This window comes from Podarcis bocagei (assembly GCF_964188305.1).
Source record: "Podarcis bocagei genome assembly, chromosome: 2".
NCBI classification, from domain to species: domain Eukaryota; kingdom Metazoa; phylum Chordata; class Lepidosauria; order Squamata; family Lacertidae; genus Podarcis; species Podarcis bocagei.
The window spans coordinates 109454552-109478451 of record NC_138126.1 but is presented as its reverse complement, the minus strand read 5'-3'; the positions used below and the strand labels follow the sequence as shown (position 1 = coordinate 109478451).

Sequence of the window (23900 nt, the reverse complement as noted above, 5' to 3'; positions counted from 1 at the left end):
CCATAGGACGGGCGCGCTAGGCTTGCGGACACCCGCCCGAAGCACGGGGCGCCCTCCGGAGGGCGCCCCGTGCTTTGGGCTGCAGGCTGCTGCCCGCAAGCCTTGTGAGCCCGCAGGAACTCCCACTGGGCTCGCAAGGCTTGCAGATAGCTTCCTGAAGCCTGGAGAGTGAGAGGGGTAGGTGCGCACCGATGCCTCTCGCTCTCCAGGCTTCAGCGAAAGCCTGCATTCGCCCCATAGGACGCACACACATTTCCCCTTCATTTTTGGAGGGGGAAAAGTGCGTCCTATGGGGCGAAAAATACGGTATATGTTTCTAAAGAAACATTTGGAGGGGGTGGGGTCAGCATGGAAATGGACAGGCACTCAGAAAAATAATCCCTTTCTTTAAGTGGAATTGATTCTCCCAATAGCCACGCAAAACTCTTTTTCTAGCTAGCAGTTTGGCATCACTGCATTCTAGCTGCTAATCATCTACCCCCACCCAGTCAGGTGGGTTGGGAAGCCGTAAAATCCACCAATAGATACATTATACCAGTGTCCTAGTTGGCATATTTGGCAGGACGAAACATATTTAGCTATTACAAAAATCATCTCACATTGCAAGACTGTCAAACTGTTTACGAGATTGGGTGAACCATTATTTTGGTTACTAATCTATACAATTCAGCAAGATGATACAGGACTTCTGAAATATGCAAGAAGGAAGGAATAGCTACATACACAGGCAGCATTTTTTAAAAAAAAAATTAGCACAGCGACTTGAATTGTTTTCTCATTATGCTCTAGAAATTGACCCACAACTGAAGCAGTAAAAAGTACAAATTATTTTTGGGATGGCTATTGCTGGTTTCTTGGTGTAAATTTCTGAAATTGTCAGCAGGTGGCGATCTTGGTCTGTAGAATAGACTAAAAGAGGTTCCTTATTTTTTTGCTAGCCAATTTTGGTAGGGTGGTCTCTGCAAGTATGTTATCTTGGTAGCTACTCTGTTTCCAACTGAATTAGTTTATTTCCTGTAAAGCTTTTCTTACAAGTTAAGGACTCGGAAGCACCAAACATTATTGATCAGAGGAGAAACAATCGTTTTGCTTCAGAAATGGTTGGATGGGTAGAGTTTAGTAGAAAAACTTCTCCTTCTTTTTAAAGGTCTTTATTGCATTTATTTACATAGGTCTGTACCAGGAATGGGAAATGGATTGCCTTCTGGATTAATAGGACTTCAGCTCCCATCAGCCCTGACTATTGACCATGCTGGCAGAGGCTGATGGGAGTTAGAGACACACTGGAGTGTCATAGGTTCCCCATCCCTGGGGAATATGAACATAGAAATACAGAAAGCCTACCTTGTAAACAAGTCAGATCATTGGCCCATCTAGCTTTTTATTGCCTACACATACTGACAGTGACGCTCTAGGACAGGTTTTCCCAAGCTTTGGTCTCCAGCTGTTTTTGGACTACGAGCCTCATTGTTCCTGACTACTGGTCTTGCTAGCTAGGGATGATGGGATTTTTTTTAAGAAATGGGGAAGTAGGGTGATTTAAGCAGTAAAGGCAGGTATGGCCTTTTTTGTTTTGTTTTTACAACTTTTCTTTCTTTCTTTCTTAAGATTTTTATTCCACTTTAAGTGATGTACTGTCATACCTCGGGTTGAAGTAGCTTCGGGTTGAGCGTTTTCGGGTTGCACTCCGCGGCGACCCGGAAGTAATGGAACACGTTACTTCCAGGTTTTGCCGCATGTGCAGATGCTCAAAATGACATCATGCGCGGAAGCGGCAAATCGTGGCACGCGCAGATGCGGGTTGCATTCACTTCAGGATGCGAATGGGGCTCCAGAACGGATCCCGTTCACATCCAGAGGTACCACTGTATCTAGCCAGCCAACCATAGTCCCCCACAGTGCCCTGGATTGAATGACATGATGTCACAGGTAATGGAACATTGCTTAATGGCCTATGTTATAAACCAGCCACTCCCACTTTCTGGCTAGCAGGAGTGAGCCACCAGGGATTAGGTAGGGTTCTTCATCAAAAAATATTCCCATGACCACTTTAGGATCGCTTGACCAAGCAATAAACTTCCAACATGAAATGGAGCAAAATCCTAGATAATATGCACCCATCTCAGCGGAATAAAATCTGCATGGGAAGTCTAATTGATTAGCATTAAAAAGTGGTTCTTATAGCTAGCCCCTTTTTTGTAGCAGTACAGTTTATGGATGAAATATAACAAGATGTTATGTACATTTCTAGCATGTTTTAATAATTTGTTTAACAATTAGGAGAAAATAGAATGTTTAAAAATTTAAACATTAATGAAATATTAAACAGGATTTTTGTTTTTGTATTCATCCATTATTCAACCAAATAGGAAGTTTGCTTCGTAGGTTTTCTTCTGAAATGAAAACCCTGCTATATAGTGTATCAGATATGGCAGTTCTAAACTCTGTTCATCATTTATGATCACAGCAAGCTTGGGAAGGGAAGAGAACTCCTCTTTCTGTTTAGCTCCAAGATTCAGCGTGCCTGAGAGCTCCCTGCATGGTTCATAAGGTGGTCAGGCATTTTGGGAGCTGCACAAAAAAACATTGGTCAAATCCTGTCCTTACCTGTCTGACAAGAAGTGCAGAGTGGGTGACAGCCTCATGGGTCAAATAGAGAAGTCTGATGTGCCAAGAGAGGTTCTCTTTTTTTAAAAAAATGATATTTATTAAGGTTTCAAAGAAAAAAATTACATAAAAAAAGAAGAAAAGACAGAAATAAGAATAAAAGAAAAGTACAAAATACAAAAAAGATAAAAAACACTTAAAGAAATACATCAATCTTTCCACCTTACATTCATTTCCTTGCTTCCCTGATCTCCTCACACCTCCCTTTTTTGTATTCCAATTCAGTTAGTTAATTTAGCAATTTCTTTCCCTCTTTGTTTTTATCTTAATCCTTTAACTTAATATATTATAACTTTGGATTCTCACCTGTTAATAATCCATTTTTACATACACCTTTATAACATTGCTGCTTAAACCACTTAACTTCATTCTGACATCATTCTAACATTCATTAATTTTGCAATATTTCTGTAAATAATCTTTAAATTTCTTCCAATCTTCTTCCACCGACTCTTCTCCCTGGTCTCGGATTCTGCCAGTCATTTCCGCCAATTCCATGTAGTCCATCACCTTCATCTGCCATTCTTCCAGAGTGGGTAGATCTTGTGTCTTCCAATACTTTGCAATAAGTATTCTTGCTGCTGTTGTGGCATACATAAAGAAAGTTCTGTCCTTCTTTGGCACCATTTGGCCAACCATGCCCAGGAGAAAGGCCTCTGGTTTCTTCAGAAAGGTATATTTAAATACCCTTTTCATTTCATTATAAATCATCTCCCAGAAAGCCTTAATCCTTGGGCACGTCCACCAAAGGTGAAAGAATGTACCTTCAGTCTCTTTACATTTCCAACATTTATTATCGGGCAAATGATAGATTTTTGCAAGCTTGACTGGTGTCGTGTACCACCTGTATATCATTTTCATAATATTCTCTCTTAAGGCATTACATGCCGTAAACTTCAAACCTGTGGTCCATAACTGTTCCCAGTCAGCCATCATTATGTTATGTCCAGCATCTTGTGCCCATTTAATCATAGCAGATTTCACCGTTTCATCCTGTGTATTCCATTTCAACAGCAAGTTATACATCTTTGACAAAATCTTAGTTTTGGGTTCTAGCAGTTCTGTTTCTAATTTTGATTTTTCCACCTGGAAGCCAATTTTCTTGTCCAAATTGTATGCCTCCATTATCTGATAATAATGAAGCCAGTCTCGCACTTTGTTTTTTAATTTCTCAAAACTCTGCAATTTCAGTCTATCTCCCTCTTGTTCCAAAATTTCCCAATATTTCGGCCATTTGACCTCCATATTGAGCTTTTTCTGAGCTTTTGCTTCCATCGGTGACAGCCACCTTGGGGTTTTGTTTTCCAGTAGATCCTTATATCTTATCCAGACATTAAACAATGCTTTCCTGACAATATGGTTTTTAAATGCTTCATGTGCTTTGACCTTATCATACCACAAATATGCATGCCATCCAAATACATTATTAAAACCTTCTAAATCCAAAATGTCTGTGTTTTCAAGAAGCAGCCATTCTTTCAACCAGCAAAAAGCTGCTGATTCATAATAAAGTTTAAGGTCTGGCAGGGCAAATCCACCTCTTTCCTTTGCATCCGTTAGTATTTTAAATTTTATTCTAGGCTTCTTGCCCTGCCAGACAAATCTAGAGATATCTCTCTGCCACTTCTTGAAACAGTCCATTTTGTCCAAAATTTGCAGTGTTTGAAACAGAAACAACATTCTAGGCAATACATTCATTTTTATCGCAGCAATACGGCCTAGCAGTGAAAGCTTCAAATTTGACCAAATCTCTAAGTCTTTTTTCACTTCAGCCCAGCATTTTTCATAATTGTCTTTGAATAGATTCCCATTTTTTGCTATCATGTTAATCCCCAGGTATTTCACTTTCTTAACCACTGTTAAACCTGTCTCATTCTGAAACCTCTCTCTCTCAATCGATGTTAATTTTTTCTCTAAGACCTTAGTTTTTAACTTATTCAGTTTGAATCCTGCAGCCTGACCAAGAGAGGTGTGCCAAGAGAGGTTCTCTACCCTGATCTAGAGATACAAAAAAATCACCTGAGGAGCTGAAGGTATCTTGCCTTGCCTCAGGGAACAGTATAGCCCTGTAAGATGTTCAAAGCAGTCTTGAACACAAAGTTCAAACCCCCATCACAGGCAGGAATGTCACTGTGAGAAATATTATCCCGGCAGAAAGTGCAAAAGTAGTAACAGCTACTAAAACACTGGTGTCAATTGGCAATGTGGTTATGGTTATTCTTGAATTGGAGGCTGGGATATTGAAAGGAAAATTCAGGAGCCAGCTGATGAAATTTGATGTTCATTATTATGAAATCCTATTTTTAAACAGGGGAACTTCTGTGATGTTTCTCTTCCATGCAAATGATAAATGTTGATTCAAAAAGAAGCAAAGCATTAGGGTGTCGTCACAGCTAAGTATAATTTTCCATGGGCATTACAACTTGCCACATGGACTTGATGCTGGCCTGTAACTTGTGAATGCATAGTAAAATGTCACAGGTACAAGGTCTTGCTTTGGAGGCATTTATTTATGAAATCATTCATCAGTGAATTTTCACACGTAACAAATTGGTCACAGGTCATTTGTCAGGAAACCTTTTCCCCACTGTTTCCAATAAGTATTGCCATAGGACAACTTCCCATGAAACATTAGCCGTTTATGTATATTGCCACAGATGGGGAGAAGAGTGATACACACGTTTAAAGAAAACGCTTATCTATGGTAAAGGTAAAGGGACCCATGACAGTTAAATCCAGTCACGAACGACTCTGGGGTTGTGGCACTCATCTCGCTTTACAGGCCGAGGGAGCTGGCATTTGTCCGCAGACAGTTTTTCCAGGTCATGTGGCCAGCATGAAGCACGGTTTCCCATAGGAAACGGTTTTAAGAAAAAGGAAACAAACTTGCAAGATGTTTTCGTCTTGCGAAGCAAGCCCATAGGGAAATTCGTCTTGCGAAGCAACTCAAAAAACGAAAAACTATTTTGTCTTGCGAGGCATTTGTCTTGCGAGGCATTCGTCTTGCGAGGCATTCGTTTTGTGAGGTACCACTGTATTTATTGGCAACCAAATTGGCTGGGTGCCTTTCTGATACAAAGACAAAAATAGCTTTGAAAAAGGGGAGGGGAATAGCTTTGGTTGTTGAGTAGATGTAACATATTCCTCTTCCGCAAGGGGAAGGCCTGTATCTAATGTTGCAAATGAATCCTCTTTGCTGAGTTTCATCTTCTTTCTTCTTGGCGCTGTTTCCACCGCTAACGAGCTTCCACCAGGAGGTTGTTTGTCCATGCCAGAAAGCCAGCATGACTTTCTGGATCAGCCTCTTGATCAGAGCCTGTATATCTGTCAAGGTCTGGAAGGATGCTTGGATCACAGCTTTCAGAAACGAAATAACAAGAAAGGACTTCAACTTATATGCACATGTGGTGGGAATGCACAACCATTAAGGAATTTGGGAATAACATCTATAATGAATTTAAAAAGTTATTTAAGTTCTCATTTAAGAAAAAACCTGAAACCTTCCTTCTAGACTTAATGTCATCAGAAATCAAAAAAGATGTTAGACCACTTTTTATGTACACGACAGTAGCAGCCAGGATCTTAATTGCAAGAAACTGGAAAAGTGATAAAAAACCTACAATAAATGAGTGGCAGGTTCAAATGATAGATATCTGCAGTTGGCCATGATGACAGGGAGAGTCAGAGGATATCGAAAACCGAAAGTACAGAAAGAATGGAAAATCTTTAAAGAATACCTGGGAAACAATTGTAGTAATAAACATCTCCTAGCAGAACTAGAATGATTCTTGTAAAATAAGAAACATAATGCCTTTGGTATCTGATAAAAACAAAGTAATACAGTAATTTGGAACTGTGTGTAAAAGAACAATAGAACTAATAATACAATGAGTCTAATCGGAAGTTAAATGTGTTTATACTTTTTTCCAATTCTTTATTAATTTCCTTCTTTTTCTTTTTCTTTTCTTCTCTCCCCCCCCCCCTTTCTGTCCCTTTCCTCCTCCTTTGGTTCTTTTTCTCTTTTCACTTTCTTCTTTTGGTCTCCTTTCTGATCTGCTAAGAAAGAGATAAAGTTAAACATGAAAAGTTGACTAATTTGAAGTGATGTTTTGTAGTTTGTTAACTATTGTTAAAGATGGCCAACTGTAATGAATTGGTGTTTTAGTTATTGTTGATTTATTGTTATTGTTGAATCTTAAATAAAATTTATATTAAAAAAGCACTTAAACTACCAGTGGCATGCTTCTTGATTATTTTTGTAGGGAGGATCAAGGCAGTTAACAAATAGTTTAAGGTTAATTGGAATGAAATAGTATTAGCTAAGACATGAAATATTATGTAAAGAAGCTTGCAAATGTTTCATTGGTCACTATGGAATTACCTAGTATAACGTAATGTAGGAATATAATATCCCTGGATGTTCAAATGGCTGCAGCTGCTCCACCCCCCCTTTGTTTAATGGCTTTATCTTCTATAATGCAACATATTTTATGTTTTGTTTTAATGGCCTTTTAGTACCCTTGTGATGGAAAGGCATGATAGAAATATAAATAAACAAATGGTTTTTTGTAAATTGCTTTGGGATGCCTCATGGGAAGTGATATACAAATGAAATAAATAAACAATAGTTTTCAGTAAGCTCTAATTGGTTTTGTATCCCCCCCTCCCGCCTACAATAGGGAACAATATACATATAATGGGAAGCGAGCCCTAAAGTCCCGTTCTATGAGTCCACTTCATCTGCCAGAAGAGAACAACTTTACCTCAAAGACACCAGTAAGATTATTTTCTATTTGCAGTAAAAATTCTTGAATGGTCAGTTTGTATACTGAGACTCATGAACCGTACAGGCAAGAAAATTGTGATAAATAGGAGAAAAACTGACTAGGTATTCATACAGAAATGTTACATGCCTGTTCTGGCACAAGGATCCTGGCTTGCATTAAGCCAAAATTCCTCATTATGTCCTAACCAGTGGACTGTTTTAACGTCAGTTAACAAATCAGGAAAATAAGCCAGGATCTTCATGTTGAAGTACATGGCAAGGTGCAACGGAGATTGGCTTGTATTTCAACATGAAGATCCTGGCTTATTTTACTGGTTTGTTAAATGACATTTCAACAGTGCTGGACTTGTGATGGGGAAAGGAAAAGGGGTGCTTATTCCTGGGTCCATAAACCGTGGTTTATGAAGCCAGAAATGGTGGTCTTACCTGGACCATTGCATTTTGGCAGCGTGGGTTTTAAGGGAGTGTTTTCATCAGATATGGTAAATCATACAAGCTTTGTTTCCGAAATGGCCCACTTGTGAGAGAAGGCAATCACCAAGTGCCACCCTAATAATTTTCAAGGCTAGACTTGTGTATATTTGTAGTAGTTGCCTTCTACAGATTGCTGAGGAGTTGGGAAGATTCCTTTTGAAATTTTGTAAGCAAGTCACCAAAGACATGAATAACTGATTGGTTATGGGGCTTTAGATGATTGACCATGTTATTGATTAACATATTGGGTACTCACTGTAGCTGCATGATATAGAAATACCAGCAGTCAAATACAGTTTCATGGGGAGTAGTGGCATTAAACAGACACCGCTTGCTTTAAATTTATGGAACCTGGAGTAGACTGTTCAGAATAAAATGCAGTTCTCATTCCCGCCCCCGCCCCCATATATTTATTTAGCCTGTAATCCAAAGCACATACTAGGGACTAAGTTTCAGTGAACATTGGGGGACTTTCTTGTATGTACATATACAGTACGTAGGATTGCACTGTTAGTGGCTAATGTGTTGGGACTTCTGCTTGGCTTAATAAATTGCCTGAGCAACCTCAATATGTGATCCACCTTGAACTGGAGCTAGAAAATGAATTTCCTACACTGGCCAACATTTCCTTGTTAGAAATGATAAACTTTTTGCTTTGCTGTTTCTCCATGTTTGCTCCAGCTATAACATTTCATCTGAACATTTAATATTCCAGGAGGATCGTCACACACACAAAATGTCTTTCGATGACAGTGACCTTGAAGCTCGTCTCAACAGTTGGAATCTTGGGGTAAAATAAACATGCATTTATTTGATTTGCTGGCTTTAGAAGAAAATGCATTTGTAATTTAGTCTCAACAGTTAGTATGGCAACTAAGTGTCTTTTTAGTCCTGGTTCACATGTCACATTAAACTATGGTTTAAAATAGTGGGACTGTGAAGTCCCTATTGTTCTTTTCGGCCATTCTTTTCTTTGGTTTGTTTCCTCCCCAGCCTGCCAGAGACTGGCTTTGCATTATATGTTTCCCTTAAACAAACCATGAATTGCCAGCCCAGAACGAATCTTGGTTTCTGCTTGTGGTGTATTTTGGGGGTAATGAACCATGAGCCATGGTTTGTACATAATGCAAAGCAAGCCTGTGGTTAGTTTCCTCTCTGGTGTGCCAAAGAAAGGAGCAGGAGAGGAACACAATGGGGGCTTTCAAGCAGTGCGCACGAGGCATTAAGCCACAGCTTATCTTAAACATTTGGTTTAATATTATGCCATAATGTTAGCATGGAAAGAAATTGGAATAAATCTTAAGAGGCTATGAAGATTCAGGTGGGTAGGCTATGAAGGTTATTGTTTTTGACACATTAAGGTAGGCTGAAACCGAGGCATCCCATTTGCTGAACAAATGATGCCATGGATTCATAACACTACAAGGGACGTCGTTAAGCTGAGTGAGAAAAAAGAAAATTCCTCCACCTTTAGAATATTTGCATAAGTAAATAAAGGGAGCCCAGCTGGATCAGGCAAAAGTCCATCTCATTCAATGTCATTGGTAGCCATTGGTGCCATCTATCCTTCATAAATTTCTCCAGCCCGCTTTTAAAACAATGTAAGCTACTTGCCATTTTCAAATCTTACGGCAGCAAATTTCATACATTAATGTTGGGATGCATGAAAAAGACAAACACGCCCTGAATTTCCTGGCTATCAGTTTCCTAGCAGGGAGGCTCTCTCTAGCCATTCCTCCACACCATCCACTATTTTACAAACTTTGGTTTCCTCCCCCTACCCAACACTTTTTCCAATCCGATAAGTTCCGATAAGCCTTTTACTATAGGGAAGGGGTTTCAGCCTGATATTTTCAGGAGGAGTGGATGTGCTGGATCTGGTCAGGGTGGAAGGTATCCTGTTCCTGTTTTGCTTTTTCTTTATAAAATGTTTTCCATTCTTCTGACATTGGTGGAAGGGGAGAAGTGCTGGTGTAGTTTTGGCCTTTGTGGGGGCATGTCAGAGAAACAAAGGGACTGTGGATCCTGCAGATCCAAGGCCTCTCCCAATCTGCCTGTGACACACCCTTTTTTATCCTCTACTGCTATGGACATACAGTTCGTTTCTGCTGGCAGATCTTTCTGCTTCAATAATGGGTGTTTCTCTGGGGGCGCAATTGCTTTTCTGGTGGTGAGCCTCCCTCTCTGCTGGAGGAGCAGTACGTACCGGTACTTTACTTCAGTCACCCTTCAGCTGCCTGTTTTAGGAGTGCTCCCTAAGATCTGTATTTCAGTGTTTTGATTTAAAGTGTATGCCCCCCCTGTTTAACAGCTTCTCATCTTATGATCAAAGAGTGTAATCAACCACTGTTTACAAAGGGGGGATTTGCCATTGACTTCATTAGGAAATGGACTGTTTCCCAGTATTCTTCAATAATATTTTTTTTTATGTGTGTGTATGTTTACAATAACAGTAGAGTGTTTTTGTTAGGATCTAATGATGCATATGTGCATGCTTAAGCTTGTTTGTTGTAGTTCCTGAGATGTCTTGTTCTGAACATCATGCAGGGAGGCAAAATTTCCAGAATGTTTGAAGCTGTGGGCAATTCTGCCCTGCCACCCCAAAAACCTGATTTTTTGGTGGTGGTGGGGAGAAATATATGCAATGGTTACTCAAAGCTGAAATGCTTTAACAACATAATGTATTCTTTTATAACCTAGTTAGGACATAAAATTGTACTATTTGATGTTTAGGAAAATTAAATGAAAATGCCTTATGTTTGGTATATGCAAAATTGCTAATACCCAGTTGTAGTTTACTTTCTTTGTGAGTCTTGCTAAGAGCTTTGTTCTCACCCGACTTTTCATATTTTTCGTCCTTGGCTTTGGCACACACAACAAGTCTCTTGCAGTTTCTACTCCACCTTCTTCTGAACCTTTTTCTCCAGGAAGGCAGGACAATCAGCTACTTGTTTTACCATCAGTAGTAGGGTGTCTCCATCATAGCCATATGAGAGAGGTGTAAAAGTTGACTGCAAAGCCCAATGCAAGTATAAAAAGGCAATAGAAGCAGGATGCTTGTGTCCCATATCGCCAAACTAGAATAAAGGATAGTCCTCTTCGTGAAGATGGTAGCAACTCCTAAGTGCAGAAATATTGGATTTTAGCATTATATATGTCAGTATTATCATGCTCTAATGGTGTAAGATTGCCCTACATAAAACTTCAAAAGCATCATTTTCATTCTAAAAAAAATACTTCGTAGGAATTTTTCTACTGTTTTCTAAACTTTCTTTCTTTTTTAAATCCAAATAGTTTTTCCCAGGTTGTCATTTGCAAAGATCAGACTTAAAAAGACAGCAAGATTTCTAAATTTTGATGTAAATTTCTTAGGGGGTATAAAAAGGGGGAGAACCCCCAATATTTCCATTTCCCTTTGGCCTTCACATCTTCACTCACTTGGCCACAGGTTTTTGAGGAAGGAAGAAAACTCAGTTGACAAGTGCATAAACACTCCATACTGGGTCTCTCGGTGACTCTTTCCTGATTTTAGGTCACCAAATGTTGTTGAACTGCAACTCTTGTCATTCTCAGCTGGAATGTCTAGTGATCAAATACGGCTGTGGTTCAACATTATTTGGAGACCCAAGATTGAGGAAGGCTGCTTTTGGCCTTGGCCTTGCATAAGTTACAGTGGAACCTCGGTTCCCAAATGAAATCCATTCTGGAAGCCCGTTTGGCTTCAGAAACGTTTGAAAATGGAAGCATTTACCGGTACTTCCAGGTTTTTGGTGTTCGGGAACAGAAATGTATAAGAATGGAGGCATTCGGGAACCGAGGTTCCACTGTAATGACATTTTGGGGAAATCCCATGCTGAAAGCATTAGCACTGGCTTGTTTGTTTCTTTGTTTTGAAGCACAGACAGCCTAAAAAAATGTATGGCTCATATGTTTGCTTTTGGGTGTTACTGAGATGCAGATCAAGGAGACAATCAATGTATTTATTACAGTAAGATGAAAGGGATTGGCTGATAAAATGCACTAAATACTATATTAAACAGTGTGGGATATTCTCACACATTCGTATTTGCATACAAATTTAGTGTTTTTCTATTGATCTTTTTAACAATTGATTCAAGTTCTCAAGACTGAAGCAAGTAGATGTGCCTCTTTGATTAGATAGGTAACCTAATTGGATTTTCTGCCTCCCCTTCTGGCTGGCTCTGCCTTTGACCTCATGGTTTCTGTCTCTTGGTCTGTTAATTGGCTGCGTTTTTCCATAGAACAGTGTTTCGCGAGGTTTTGTATAATTGCTGCTGTCCCTGGATAGCAATATGTTTCTTGTAGCACCAAAATGAGAATGATGTTCTTGAAAGAGTATGACAATATTTTCCGAGATGCGAGAACTTGGGAATCCAGTCCTGTTTTCATGTATTAGTTGTGCAGGTTGTAGCAGGATTAAGTGCTAGAAAGAACAGGACCCAAACACTTTTTACACTTGCGGAAGTAATAGTGATGACATTGCAAAAGATTAAGGCTTGGAGGCAGCTGAACAGTCCTGGCACTTCCTGTGAAGCCTAGATTTATGAGAAATTAACCTGATTACTTCGGATTAGTTACAGTTCAGACTTAGGGGGCACCAGCATGTACTCTGGTTCTACTGGTGGAGACTGATGTAGTGTCTATGTTAGGACAAGTCACAGATCAGTTGTCACAGAGGCACTTTTGGGGCAGCTTCCTCTTCAATATAACTTGCTGCCTGCACACACCCAATAAAAGCAAATGTGTTTATGACATATCTGTCTCTTGAGATAGAGGATAGTGATATGTTTTTAAGAGGCAAGTGCTTCCTGGAATTTTTTAGAAACAAAAAATGTGTTTTTTAAATGAATAGTGTAATGACCGAGTTTGGACCCATTATACTGAAAATCGGGTGTAGCCATACCAAAGTCACATTCGGTCCACCATCTTGATTCAGAATGGCACCTGGCATCCAGTCGTCAATGGAAACCCCACAGCTTGAGAACCCTCATGCTGAATTGGGTGATGTTATTGAGACAGCCAAAGCTATGTCATAAAGCATGCAAAGTTAAACTGAAGTGATATTTTGGTTTGGCGTCTTGATTGAAAATGGGATCCAGTTTCCAAATGTGGGTGAAGACCAGTTTCCCCACTTTGGGAATCCTTTTCCTGAGTTTGGTGATATCGCAAGAGAACAAAGGGGAAAATGGACAAACTATTCTATACAATGTATAGTAGTTCCACTAAATATTGGCATCTATTTGCTAAATGTTTCATCATTGATTAATCTAGTGAAAACGTGTATTTTAGTGTTTCCAAACCTTTAATAAGTATATTACCGTTATATTGTCGTCATGATTATGCTTGGTTCTCTTAGATTCAAGTTTCTTTAAACTGTGCTCTTTTTAGATTTCTCAAATATGAATGCACTGAATGGGGTATTCCCATGGAGAATGAGGTCCACTTGCACAACAAGACTCCCTCCCCAGAGCAGATTTAGGGGCTCAGGGTAGGAAAGGGGGGAAAGTCCTATTTAATTCAATAAGTTATAATTAACCATAAAATCAGAAAACTGACTTAAAACTCCTGTTGAAATAAAAAGGTCTGTGTTGCTTTATAGTTTTTTTTCAACTTTTATTTAATTTCTGTGCTGCTTAATATATTAAACACATCTCTAAGAGGTATGCAGAAAACTGAAGCAACAACAGACAACTTAAATAAAATATTACAAAAAAGGTTGTGATAATGCAATGTTACTAATATATAAAAATCAGTATCAGTTCATTTTCCTTCTGGCAGACCCTCCCTCTCAGCCTACGGGTTCTCACACAGGGTCCAACAAACTCCCAGCTCACCCACAAAAGTCTCACAACAAGAAGAGATCCTGGAAACAGCTGACATCACCGTAGTCTCTCATACTAGACTTAATTTTTATGAGCAGGCACAAGGTGGATGATACTTCCTTAAACTGCCCACAGCTGCGTTCCATTCAACTGCACTCTCCCCACCCACCCAGTTCCAGGTACAGCAAGTTTGTTGAGTTTCTCATTGGGTCCAAAGGATGGGGAAAAGGCCCCCTTCCACTCACAGCTCTTTCTTTAACCTCTGCCCTCTCCTCCTCCTCTATCTTATTAGATGCTGATTTGCTGATTGCTGCCATGAGATATGCATGCATCACAGCCAAGAAGTTTTCTTTACTCAGTCTGATTAGGAATGAAAAACATGTTCCAGCTTGGCTATTAAGGGACCTCGCTAGCATGCCCTGCCTTACACATTTTGATATTCAGTGTTGTACCGATGGACTTCACCTGTTGGTTCTTTTCCTCAGAGTGTAAATATGTTTCCCTCCTGTTCTCAAGTGTGCTGGTATTGTCCTATGATTTTATTCACAAATTATGGTTATATATCCTAATCATGTTTTGATACATTTTGAAAAGCAGTGGACATACGATCTTGACTAATTTTGCCTTTCGTAATTGAAACTCTAATAGAAGATTATTAGTGCCTCTTCCTAAGCTTTTATTAACATATCTCATTGATACAGGACCACTGCAGATTAGACTTCGTGGTCTAGAATTTAAATATGTAATGTGTAATAGAAAGGACTGACTGTCTACTGTTCTTTGGAGTTAAAATAGTCCTCTGTTGGCAAGCCTATACATACTTGGGCTGCAACTAGTTTTGTTATTTTGTGCGTTTATTTTAGTATCCCAGATCTTACTATTCTGGCTTGCAAATAATATTATGCTAAGTAGTGTTGAAATCTCTCTGTTAATCCTTTCTAGTGGGAGTGAAACTATGGATAGTTCTCAGCATCTGTTCTACCTTATGCTTAATAGCTACTTTTGCATGATGCTTTCACTAACGCAAGGCAAAGGGCAACACACCAAGATTCTGAATTTTGAACTTGGGCTGACTTGCCAGTTCAATTTGTATGTAAAAGAATCTGTCTGTGCTGTATGTGTACAACAAGTACAACATCTTCTTGACACCAGTCAACGGGGAAAGAATTAATCTCCACTCAAATACTGAACCAGTATGTGGATCCAGACTTATTGGAACAGACTTGTAGAAATCCATGTGGCTTAAGTTAGTTGTGATGAATTTCCTGTTCATTTCAATGGGTTTTCTCTAAGCATGCCTAAGTCTGGATTCAACTCAAAATTACTCATTATAAGGAATGGCAGAGGTTTAAATAAAGCAGGGATGGAGAGATACACAGGAAAAAGTGTAAATTTTAAACAATGGCAGGGATTTGAGTAGAGCAAGTAGGAAGTGACACAGGTCCTAGGTGGCAGTTTAAAACAAGGTTTGAGTACATCAAGAAGAGTTTGAAAAGGCCCTGTTGTGTTAGATATTTTTGTGTTATCACTTTTATTACTTCCTTTTTAAAATTGTTTGCTTATTTTCTTGATAAACAACCTCTGTGTTTCTCTATCCCTACTTTACTAGAACTTCTGTTGTTGTTTGTAACAGCCACTTTTTTCTTTCAGTGCACCTCCCTTCTCACTGTACTCAAACGTCTCCTTCTTCTATTCTTCAGCTACTACATGTGAGAGGGATAAAGGATACGAAGCCCTCAAATATACCATAGCACCTTCACACAATGTGTTTCACTCCTAGTGCTGTGTATTGTCTTCAACATGAAGTTCAAGATTCAGTGTAGTAATTTAGAACATAATTTGTTAACAAGCATACAGTGGTACCTCGGGTTAAGTACTTAATTCGTTCCGGAGGTCCGTTCTTAACCTGAAACTGTTCTTAACCTGAAGCACCACTTTAGCTAATGGGGCCTCCTGCTGCCGCCACGCCGCCGGAGCACAATTTCTGTTCTCATCCTGAAGCAAAGTTCTTAACCCGAGGTACTATTTTTGGGTTAGCGGAGTCTGTAACCTGAAGCGTATGTAACCTGAAGTGTATGTAACCCGAGGTACCACTGTATATGTACAACATCCACCAGCTGAACCTACCGTTCTCTAACTGAACCAACAAACTTGCTGACTTGCCCTTAGTCGTCTATTCATCTTAAAGATACAGCAATAAACAACATCATGGGCTGTGTTCTAAGGGGGCTGCAGAATAGGAGAGGACAAAGGCATATAAACGGGGGTGGTCTGTGTGCAAAAGAGTGTTGGAAAAATGTGGGAGGAGAAGGTGAAAATCAGGGTGCAAAAAAGGAGTAGGAGGGGATGGTGGCTTCATATTTGAGAGGAAAGTGAATTGGGTGCTTAGTAGTTGCAATGTGTGAGGGGAGGAAGATGCAAGAGGTTACCATGGGGATGAATTGTTAGCAAGAAGAGCTGCATAAAAGGAATGAAAGTGGGAGGCAGGCGTGGTCATGGGGTGAAGATAAAAATGGGTACGAAGCAGGGTTGCACAGCAGAAGTGGCTTCAGAAATGAGCTTAGTAGTTGCATGGGAAGGGGAAGTGCTAGGGGGTTAATGGCAGAATGACAGCGGGGTTGGCAGGCAGAGTGAGCTGGGGTGCAGCCCCCCAAGCAAAATACAGTGGTACTTCGGGTTAAGTACTTAATTCGTTCCGGAGGTCTGTTCTTAACCTGAAACTGTACTTAACCTGAAGCACCACTTTAGCTAATGGGGCCTCCTGCTGCCGCCGCGCCACCGGAGCACAATTTCTGTTCTCATCCAGAAGCAAAGTTCTTAACCTGAGGTACTATTTTTTGGTTAGCGGAGTCTGTAACCTGAAGCGTATGTAATCTGAAGCGTATGTAACCCGAGGTACCACTGTACATAAAAAAACCTTTTTATGTGCATATGTGTGCATGAGTGTATATTACATGTATAACATTATTGTGAATATTCAGTTGTAAGATGTTGCTTGTCTAGCCCTGTAGAATAAGTAATGGGAAGATTAATGAATCCTAAACCTTTTACATTAAATCTTTCCAAGCAAGTCTTTGCATCTCAGGATACTTCAGTAGGGTGCAAAAACAGCCATTTTCCCCAATTTGGAAAATATGCTTCTGTTTGTATTTTTTTGGAATTTAACATATTTTATGTTTGCTTGTGTGCCACTTTCTTTTTTTTTAATTGGGTGGATATTGTGACAGCCTTTTTGCTATGGTATTACTGGGGAAATGAGAAATTGTGAGGTTGAGTAGCTGGAAAGGAATGAGCATTCAGACACAGCGTGGTTTGCAGATCAGTTTGAGTGAATGTAATCCATAAGCTTATGGAGTGGAGGAGCATTTAATTTCAAAGTGCTGCTCCCTCTCTCTCTAAACTGGAAAATGCAAGACTTTGTGTAAAGGAACCACTCAGCCACATTCTGTTCATTTGTAAACAAGTGATGTTTACCTTTCCCACTTATAGCCTTACTTTATTTTAGAACTAGTTTATTGCATTTCATGCCAAATAAAATATGCAAAGCAGCTGTCAGTTTTCATTTCCATTAATAGCTGCATGTTTATTTGCATACTTCATTTTAAAAAATGAAAACTTTTTAAGAAATTAAGTGCCTTTTATATGAGGGATGGGATATGAAAAAATATATGTCCTGAATACTTAATCCTGTGTTAATCAATTTCTATAGAATTCTCATTGGAGTTGGTTGTGTCTTCATAAAGGGAAAGCAGGCAGGAAGATGTTTAAGACTATATAATATATTCAAAGTTTTATAAAGTATTTTCAAGCCAAAGTGCTATACAATATAATAAAACCAAAGATGGGTCCTAGCTGCAACCTGTTTTCATGCTAAGCTTTAAAATGGCCTTCAGGTGATCCTTGTTTCATGGAACTAAATTTTACTGTACTATTCATCTACAGTGGCTAAATGGGAGGCGCTGTAATTTTTTTGACAGGAGAGCTGAGTGGTGGTAGGAACATGTCCTTGTAGTTTTATCTAAGCAGTTGAAGTTTTATCTAAAAACAGAGCTATATTGTTGCCTTGAGTAAACTATCCTCCCAACCAAAATGCAAGATACAGAATTTGAAAATAAATAAGCACATATGAAAGGAGACCAAGAAGAATGGAAGAAATTCAAAGATTATTTAGTTAAATATGCTAAGATAATATAAGTAGAACTATTTGTAAGTACCAAATTGGCCTAGGGGTTAAATATGTTAAATTGTATAACATTATGGATAGAGAATAATATGAAAAGAAAGAAAGATGTTAATTGATTAAGTTCATTTAAAAGAAGTATTGGAAAACTGCTACAATGATTTATATGGAAACTCAGCTAGGGGGATTTGAGGAAGTCACCCAACAATGATAACAAAATTGGGATTTTAACAGCTAGGATAAATGTTTGTTTGTTTGTTTTATACTGTAATTTTTTTAATGTCTGTTATAAATTTGGAAAACTAATAAAAAAAATTGAAGGAAAAAAGAAAATATGTTTCTCCCTCACAACATCCCTTAAAAAATGTGCATATCCCATTGCCTCCATTGCTGGCCTGAATCGAAAGGAAGGCTATCTTCAGTCCAAAATCACTAGTATTTCAAAACCAAATGGTTATAGTAGTAAGGAGGAAAGAAGCAGGACTTTATTTGGATATCAGAGGATCTTGGTTATTGTGGGGATAAAAAGGGGGCCATCAATGTAACCTTGAGGTCCTTGGAAGAAAGAAGGAATATAAATGAATGTCAGGGAGACATTGTGAGGATTACTTTTCCTCACATCAAACCTTTTAATACTTTTTTTTGCTTTTGGATCGCACCCCTCAAGGGCCTCAGGCAGGGAGTTAATGTTACAACTATCCTGTGAGGTAGTTTATCTGAGGGATTGCGACTTGTCTAAACCCAACCAGTAAGTTTAATGACTACGAAGGTTTGAATCCATTTTGTGATTTTTAGGATATGACTTTCGTATGAAATGAGGACATTTCTATTAAACCAGGCATCTTGGAACCGTTTTTCTGAATCTTTGAATATTAACAACAGAATCAGAAAGATCTATGTATTTAACCTCTTGCAATTCCTCTCTTTCAGCTTGAAAACCCCAGATATTTACGTGAGAAACCTATACCATTTTCACTGGTAGGTTGCGTTTTTCTATTTTGCTTTGTAAGAATTTCTAGTCTATAATTGCCCCAAAGGCAATGTGAAGTTGACTTTTTTTATTTTTTCAATAGATGTCACCCAGGATAGGTATGAGGAAGCACAATACTTCTCAAGAGGAACAGGCATTTTCCCGCATGTTTGAAAAGGAGGTAATATATATGCATATATATTACTTGTGGGGCTAACAGTTTCATTTATTTGTTTTAGTGAATGTGTGAATGCCTGTCTTTTAAAGCAATAAAAATATGAAAAACAAAGGGTTGGATCCATGGTTCCTATGACTAAAGTTCAAGAAGCTTCTTTGGATGACAGGCCCAGTACTAGAAGTGAAATAGAACAAGCCTTTTAATGTGATAAATGATGCTTCAGAACAGCCATCTTGACTCTCAGGCTCCTATTTGCTATGGGTTGGTGATGCTCATGGAAAGGGAGGGGAGGCCATTTTTACAGATTCCCTCTATAGCCTTCTGCCCCACCTCCCATGGTCTACTAGAGTGTCCTTACAGCATTCAAGAAAATACTTTTTGAGAGAATGCTAGACCTTCTTCCAGTAATTACTAGAACCATTTAAACCCAATGACCCCAGTCCATCCTGGTGAGGTGCTTTAGTAGGATTCCATCTCCCAGGCCAGAATATCCACTAGGGCACCAAGGCAATTACATCACCAAAGTGAGGCTGTGGAACCTGATAGAAATGGATTCAGGTAATCGCTTTCCTCCAGGAAAACCAATTTGTGGTTTAGTAACCTGGTTTTTCAAAGAAAAGGCACAAAAAAGTCTTTGGATCCTGGCCACTATTTGAACAGAGCCTGATTGCATTAAAGAAATAGTGCCCTTGGTTATCTGTAGAACTAATGAACAGAAAGTCGTACTTGAATATTAAAAAACAGAAACTTGGCAAATAACTCATTTTATACCGAAGTTAACATAACCTGCTCTTGGACTTCTGTGGTTTTCTTTAAAACTGCAACATGACGATATATTCATAAGTTCCACAGAAGTCGATAGGACTTAATTATGTGTAACTCTGCAGGATTGCAGCCAGTGTTTTCACAGATTAATTTAGGGAATGCAACCTATTTTTTTTTTTAAGTATAATAGCAAGTTGTTCCGTTTGGGGTTTTTTTAATATAGTTTTGAGTCTATGTTCTTCTTGCTGGTGGCTGCTATTCTGGTACTTGCTCCCTTTTGGAATATATTATATAGAATAATTAAAAGTGACTGCTCCCTTTTGATGTCTTTGCCATACATGTAATGGAATCTTTATTTTCTGAGATGACATCTTGGTATTGAAATAAACATCCAGATTCTACCACATGTGTACATTTAAAGGAAGGAACCTCTCCTGAACCTGTTCATATACTGTATCTTAAGATTATTCTTAAATTTGTTGTGGTTTTGTGTCTCTTCCACACCCTGAGTTATTTTTTGTTGTCTGACGATAGCTCACATGTATTTTAGTGTGTGGTTTCTATAAGAAGCTTGCAAATACAACATGCTTTGGTATGTAGTTTAAGATGTGACTAAATGGCAACCTAGCTAAAAATGAACAGACATACGTAGTAAGCAGTCCCATGGTGAATGTATTGTGGTTTACCTTCTGCCTGTCCCACCCCAAAGTGTCAATACTTACTATGCAGAGTTGAGCTCAACTTTTCTGCTGAAAAGATGGCAGTGTTTTTCTGAACGTACATTTGGAATTGTGAATGGATTCATAATGAACATAAAGTAATGGCTTGGGAAGGAACATTCGTGACTAAAATAGATTCATCTTGTATACAAGAAGTTCACCTATAAATGTGCTGCTCTCTTCAGTTTGATAACTTTGTGATGTCCTGCATTCCTTGAAGCTAGGATCAATAATTTCTTGTAACAACTGCATCTCATTTGTCACGGTGCAGAATCTCAGAATAAATATTTTCTGCTTGAAGCACATTAATATTTATTTTGGTGCTGTAACCATGGCATGGCTCAGAACAAATTCTCTATTGTCCAGACCAGGGCCTCTCTATTGCTGTATATTGAACTATTGTTGCACATTGAAATCACATGCAACATGATGAGTATGAGGCAGGTAGAGATGTGATTACAGAACACAAGATTGATAAGTTGTTATTGCTATGAGCTGGAAGGATTTTTTTTATTTTGTTTTGACTACGGCAGACCAACACGGCTACCTACCTGTAACTAGAATTATTTCACAGTGTTGTTAAGAATACACAGGAAATATAATGGAAAAGTGGAAGTTTCCATTCTTTTAATTATATTATCTAGCTCCCTACATTTCTTTTTGTTCTTGTTAACTTTTCTTTGTACCTGCAAACAGTTAGCAAGTTTTAAGGAAATACAGTTGTGTAAACTCAGTAATAACATAGACCTTTTGCTTTATGGTACAAAAGTGTAGTCAAAAATGAAACTTTATTCAAATGGAATGGTTCTAAATATAAGCCTTTTTCAGAATAGAGACTGATTGGCATCAAAATGGACTGGGTTAAATAGGATAACTGGCTCTTTGCTTTTAACCTTTCCCCTTCGTTCATAAACCATTCCTGCACCTGTTTTTACTCCCTAACAGCAAACACATGGCCTTCTTCAGTGATAGATCTCTGAAAATATGAAAGTTACCAACCAGCAGATTCTAGTAGCTCTTTTCTGTGTACTTTTGACATCAATTCAACTGTTGGATGACTGTCATCAATTAAAAACCATGGGTTCAAATAAGGAAAGAAGAAACCAGCAAGAGCATACTGGTTTTCAACAGCTCTAGAGCAACTGAGAACAGATGGCAGAAGTGGTTCATTTTGAGAAATAGGAAAGTTCGCTTTGAACTCCACCCATCCTGAATGCCACCCACCCATAAAAAGAAGGGAGTAAAGTTCTTATTTACATTCTGAACAACATGAAACCAAAAAAGTTTCTGGAAATTAGTTTTTTAACTTGTGTAGAATAGAAAACAAGTCTAGCTGTATAATGCCAGTATGATTTTAGTAGTTATAAACAGCTTTCAAACAATTGATTTAGTTGGTTTAAACTGTGGAGTTTTAGAGCCTTTTAGTGTTCCTGTTTAATTTTAAGGCTTCCGTTCCATTCCGTGTTGTCATATTTTGGATTGCATCTTTAAAATTCTCTAATTTCCCCCCTTGGAAGTAAGAAATAAAGAAATGTATAATTTTTAATGAAACTTTTGCTAAGCAAAGATAAAGGTTTTTTGTTTTTTCTTAGTCTCACTTAAGGAAAAAAATAAATATTTTTGAAATACAAGTTCCTGGCTGTTCTAACACTGTGGTACAAATATAAGAATGAACCAATTTCATGTTCTGGATACTTCATAGTTATTTTTACACAGTGTAATGCCATCTTGTGGTTGAATAATTGCATGTTAGGTGAAAGTACTGACTAAGTATTACTTTCATTACATCAAGGGTGCTTTATGACCATAGGGCAAATCAGGCTTTGACTGTGCTTTGATCCTCTGAATATTTCTTGCTGAGTGATGGACTTTGCTGTTACCTTTGTGGAAACTTAAGCAGTGTATGCTTCTGGGGGAAAAACTTTAGCTATCTTTCTGATTTAGAACTAGAATCCTAGTGCACCAAAGTAGCATTTGCAGCTGAAATATCTCACCTCTTTCTACCTTCAAATTTGAATCTTGGTAGCTCACATGACCGGACAGATATTGCAAGTCTCTTACCGTGAATTTTCCCCCAGACTCCAGAAGAAAGTCACAAGACACCTGTTATCAGTTGATGTAAGACCACAACTTTTATTTAACGCTATAATTGTAGGGTTACCCTTCCCATATCAAGACCTCCCCTCTCCCTATTTGGAGCAGAGACCAAGTCAAGGGTATGCCGTAAACCATGCATTGGGCTGATGACTACCTGAGCTATCCAATGGAGAAGGGAAGGAGGGGTCCTCTACATGCATATGGAAATTGTCCAGGACCATAGTCTTTGCCTTCTACAACAGAACCTCACAGAATACCTCAGCAAGGCCATTGGACAGCAGGGTGGGTGGTACATGCAGCTGTGATCTGTGGGAGAGTTTCTCCTGCAAGTTCCAAAGGCCTCAGAAGCCTGCTTTCACAGTAACTTGGTAGAGGGATTTTAATTTGGCTGTTCCTGTTCTGTGGAGATGCAACAGGTGCCCACTATCTGGAAGCAACTGAAGATATTTTTGTTCCGACAGGCTTCCCTAGCTGTGTCTTCACCATAAGTGTCTGCGTTGTATGGTTTTAGTTTCGTTTTAAATGTATTTGCTGGTTTTGTTCTTTTGAACTGTTCTAAATTATCTGCAATGTACAGTACCTTGAGCTTGAGAAAGCTGTTTAGAAGCCAGTTAATAAATAAGTGGTGGTACTAATAAAAATACACCCAACAGTATTCCCAGCCTGTCTCCATGACTCCATGTCAGACACAAACCCTCCTGTCTAGGTTGTAAGAGGAGAGGAATGAGATCCACTCTCATATTGGGACTTTTTCTGCCTGTCCTCTCCTATGTGTCCCTACATCTGCTCTGGAAGGTTGAGGGAGCCCCCATAACAAGTTTAGGGGGAAGGGGGAGATCCTGTTGCATAAGTGGACCTCAGTCTACACAAACACAACCCACTTTACTCTGTTGAATTCCACCCAGTGTTTTCAACATTGGTGGAAAGTATTGTGCTGCTGTTTCCAAGGGACAGTTTGTTCATCATTGTTGCCATCCTTTAATGTGATAGTAAAAGGTAAAAGGTTTGGCTATCAGAAAGCAAGTGGTATGGGGAGACAGAAACAGCAGAGGAGTGGTAGCCAATGTGGTGCACTTCACATAACGTTGGACTTCAACTCAGATCATTGTGGGCAATTGGCTATTCAGGCCAAGGTTGATGGATTGGGAACTGCACTCCCAAAATCTATGGAAGTCACCATGTTGGCTTCCTAGAGGGTTAGACATTATTTGGACAGATGGG

At 38.9% G+C, this 23900-nt stretch overlaps 1 protein-coding gene across 5 annotated transcripts in view; it reads left to right on the top strand.

Moving 5' to 3' along the window:
• The window catches only part of CEP112 (centrosomal protein 112), a 220573-nt gene that overhangs the window by 12031 nt on the left and 184642 nt on the right, over positions 1-23900 (top strand). For all 5 annotated transcript variants that reach the window (XR_014004693.1, XM_081181284.1, XM_081181283.1 and 2 more), the window contains 4 exons: positions 7347-7443; positions 8643-8717; positions 18881-18928; positions 19024-19101. Coding sequence is in view for 4 of the 5 variants with exons in the window: in XM_081181284.1 (XP_081037410.1) it covers positions 7347-7443; positions 8643-8717; positions 18881-18928; positions 19024-19101 (298 nt within the window). In the remaining variant the exon portion in view is untranslated. The remainder of the gene's footprint in view (positions 1-7346; positions 7444-8642; positions 8718-18880; positions 18929-19023; positions 19102-23900) is intronic.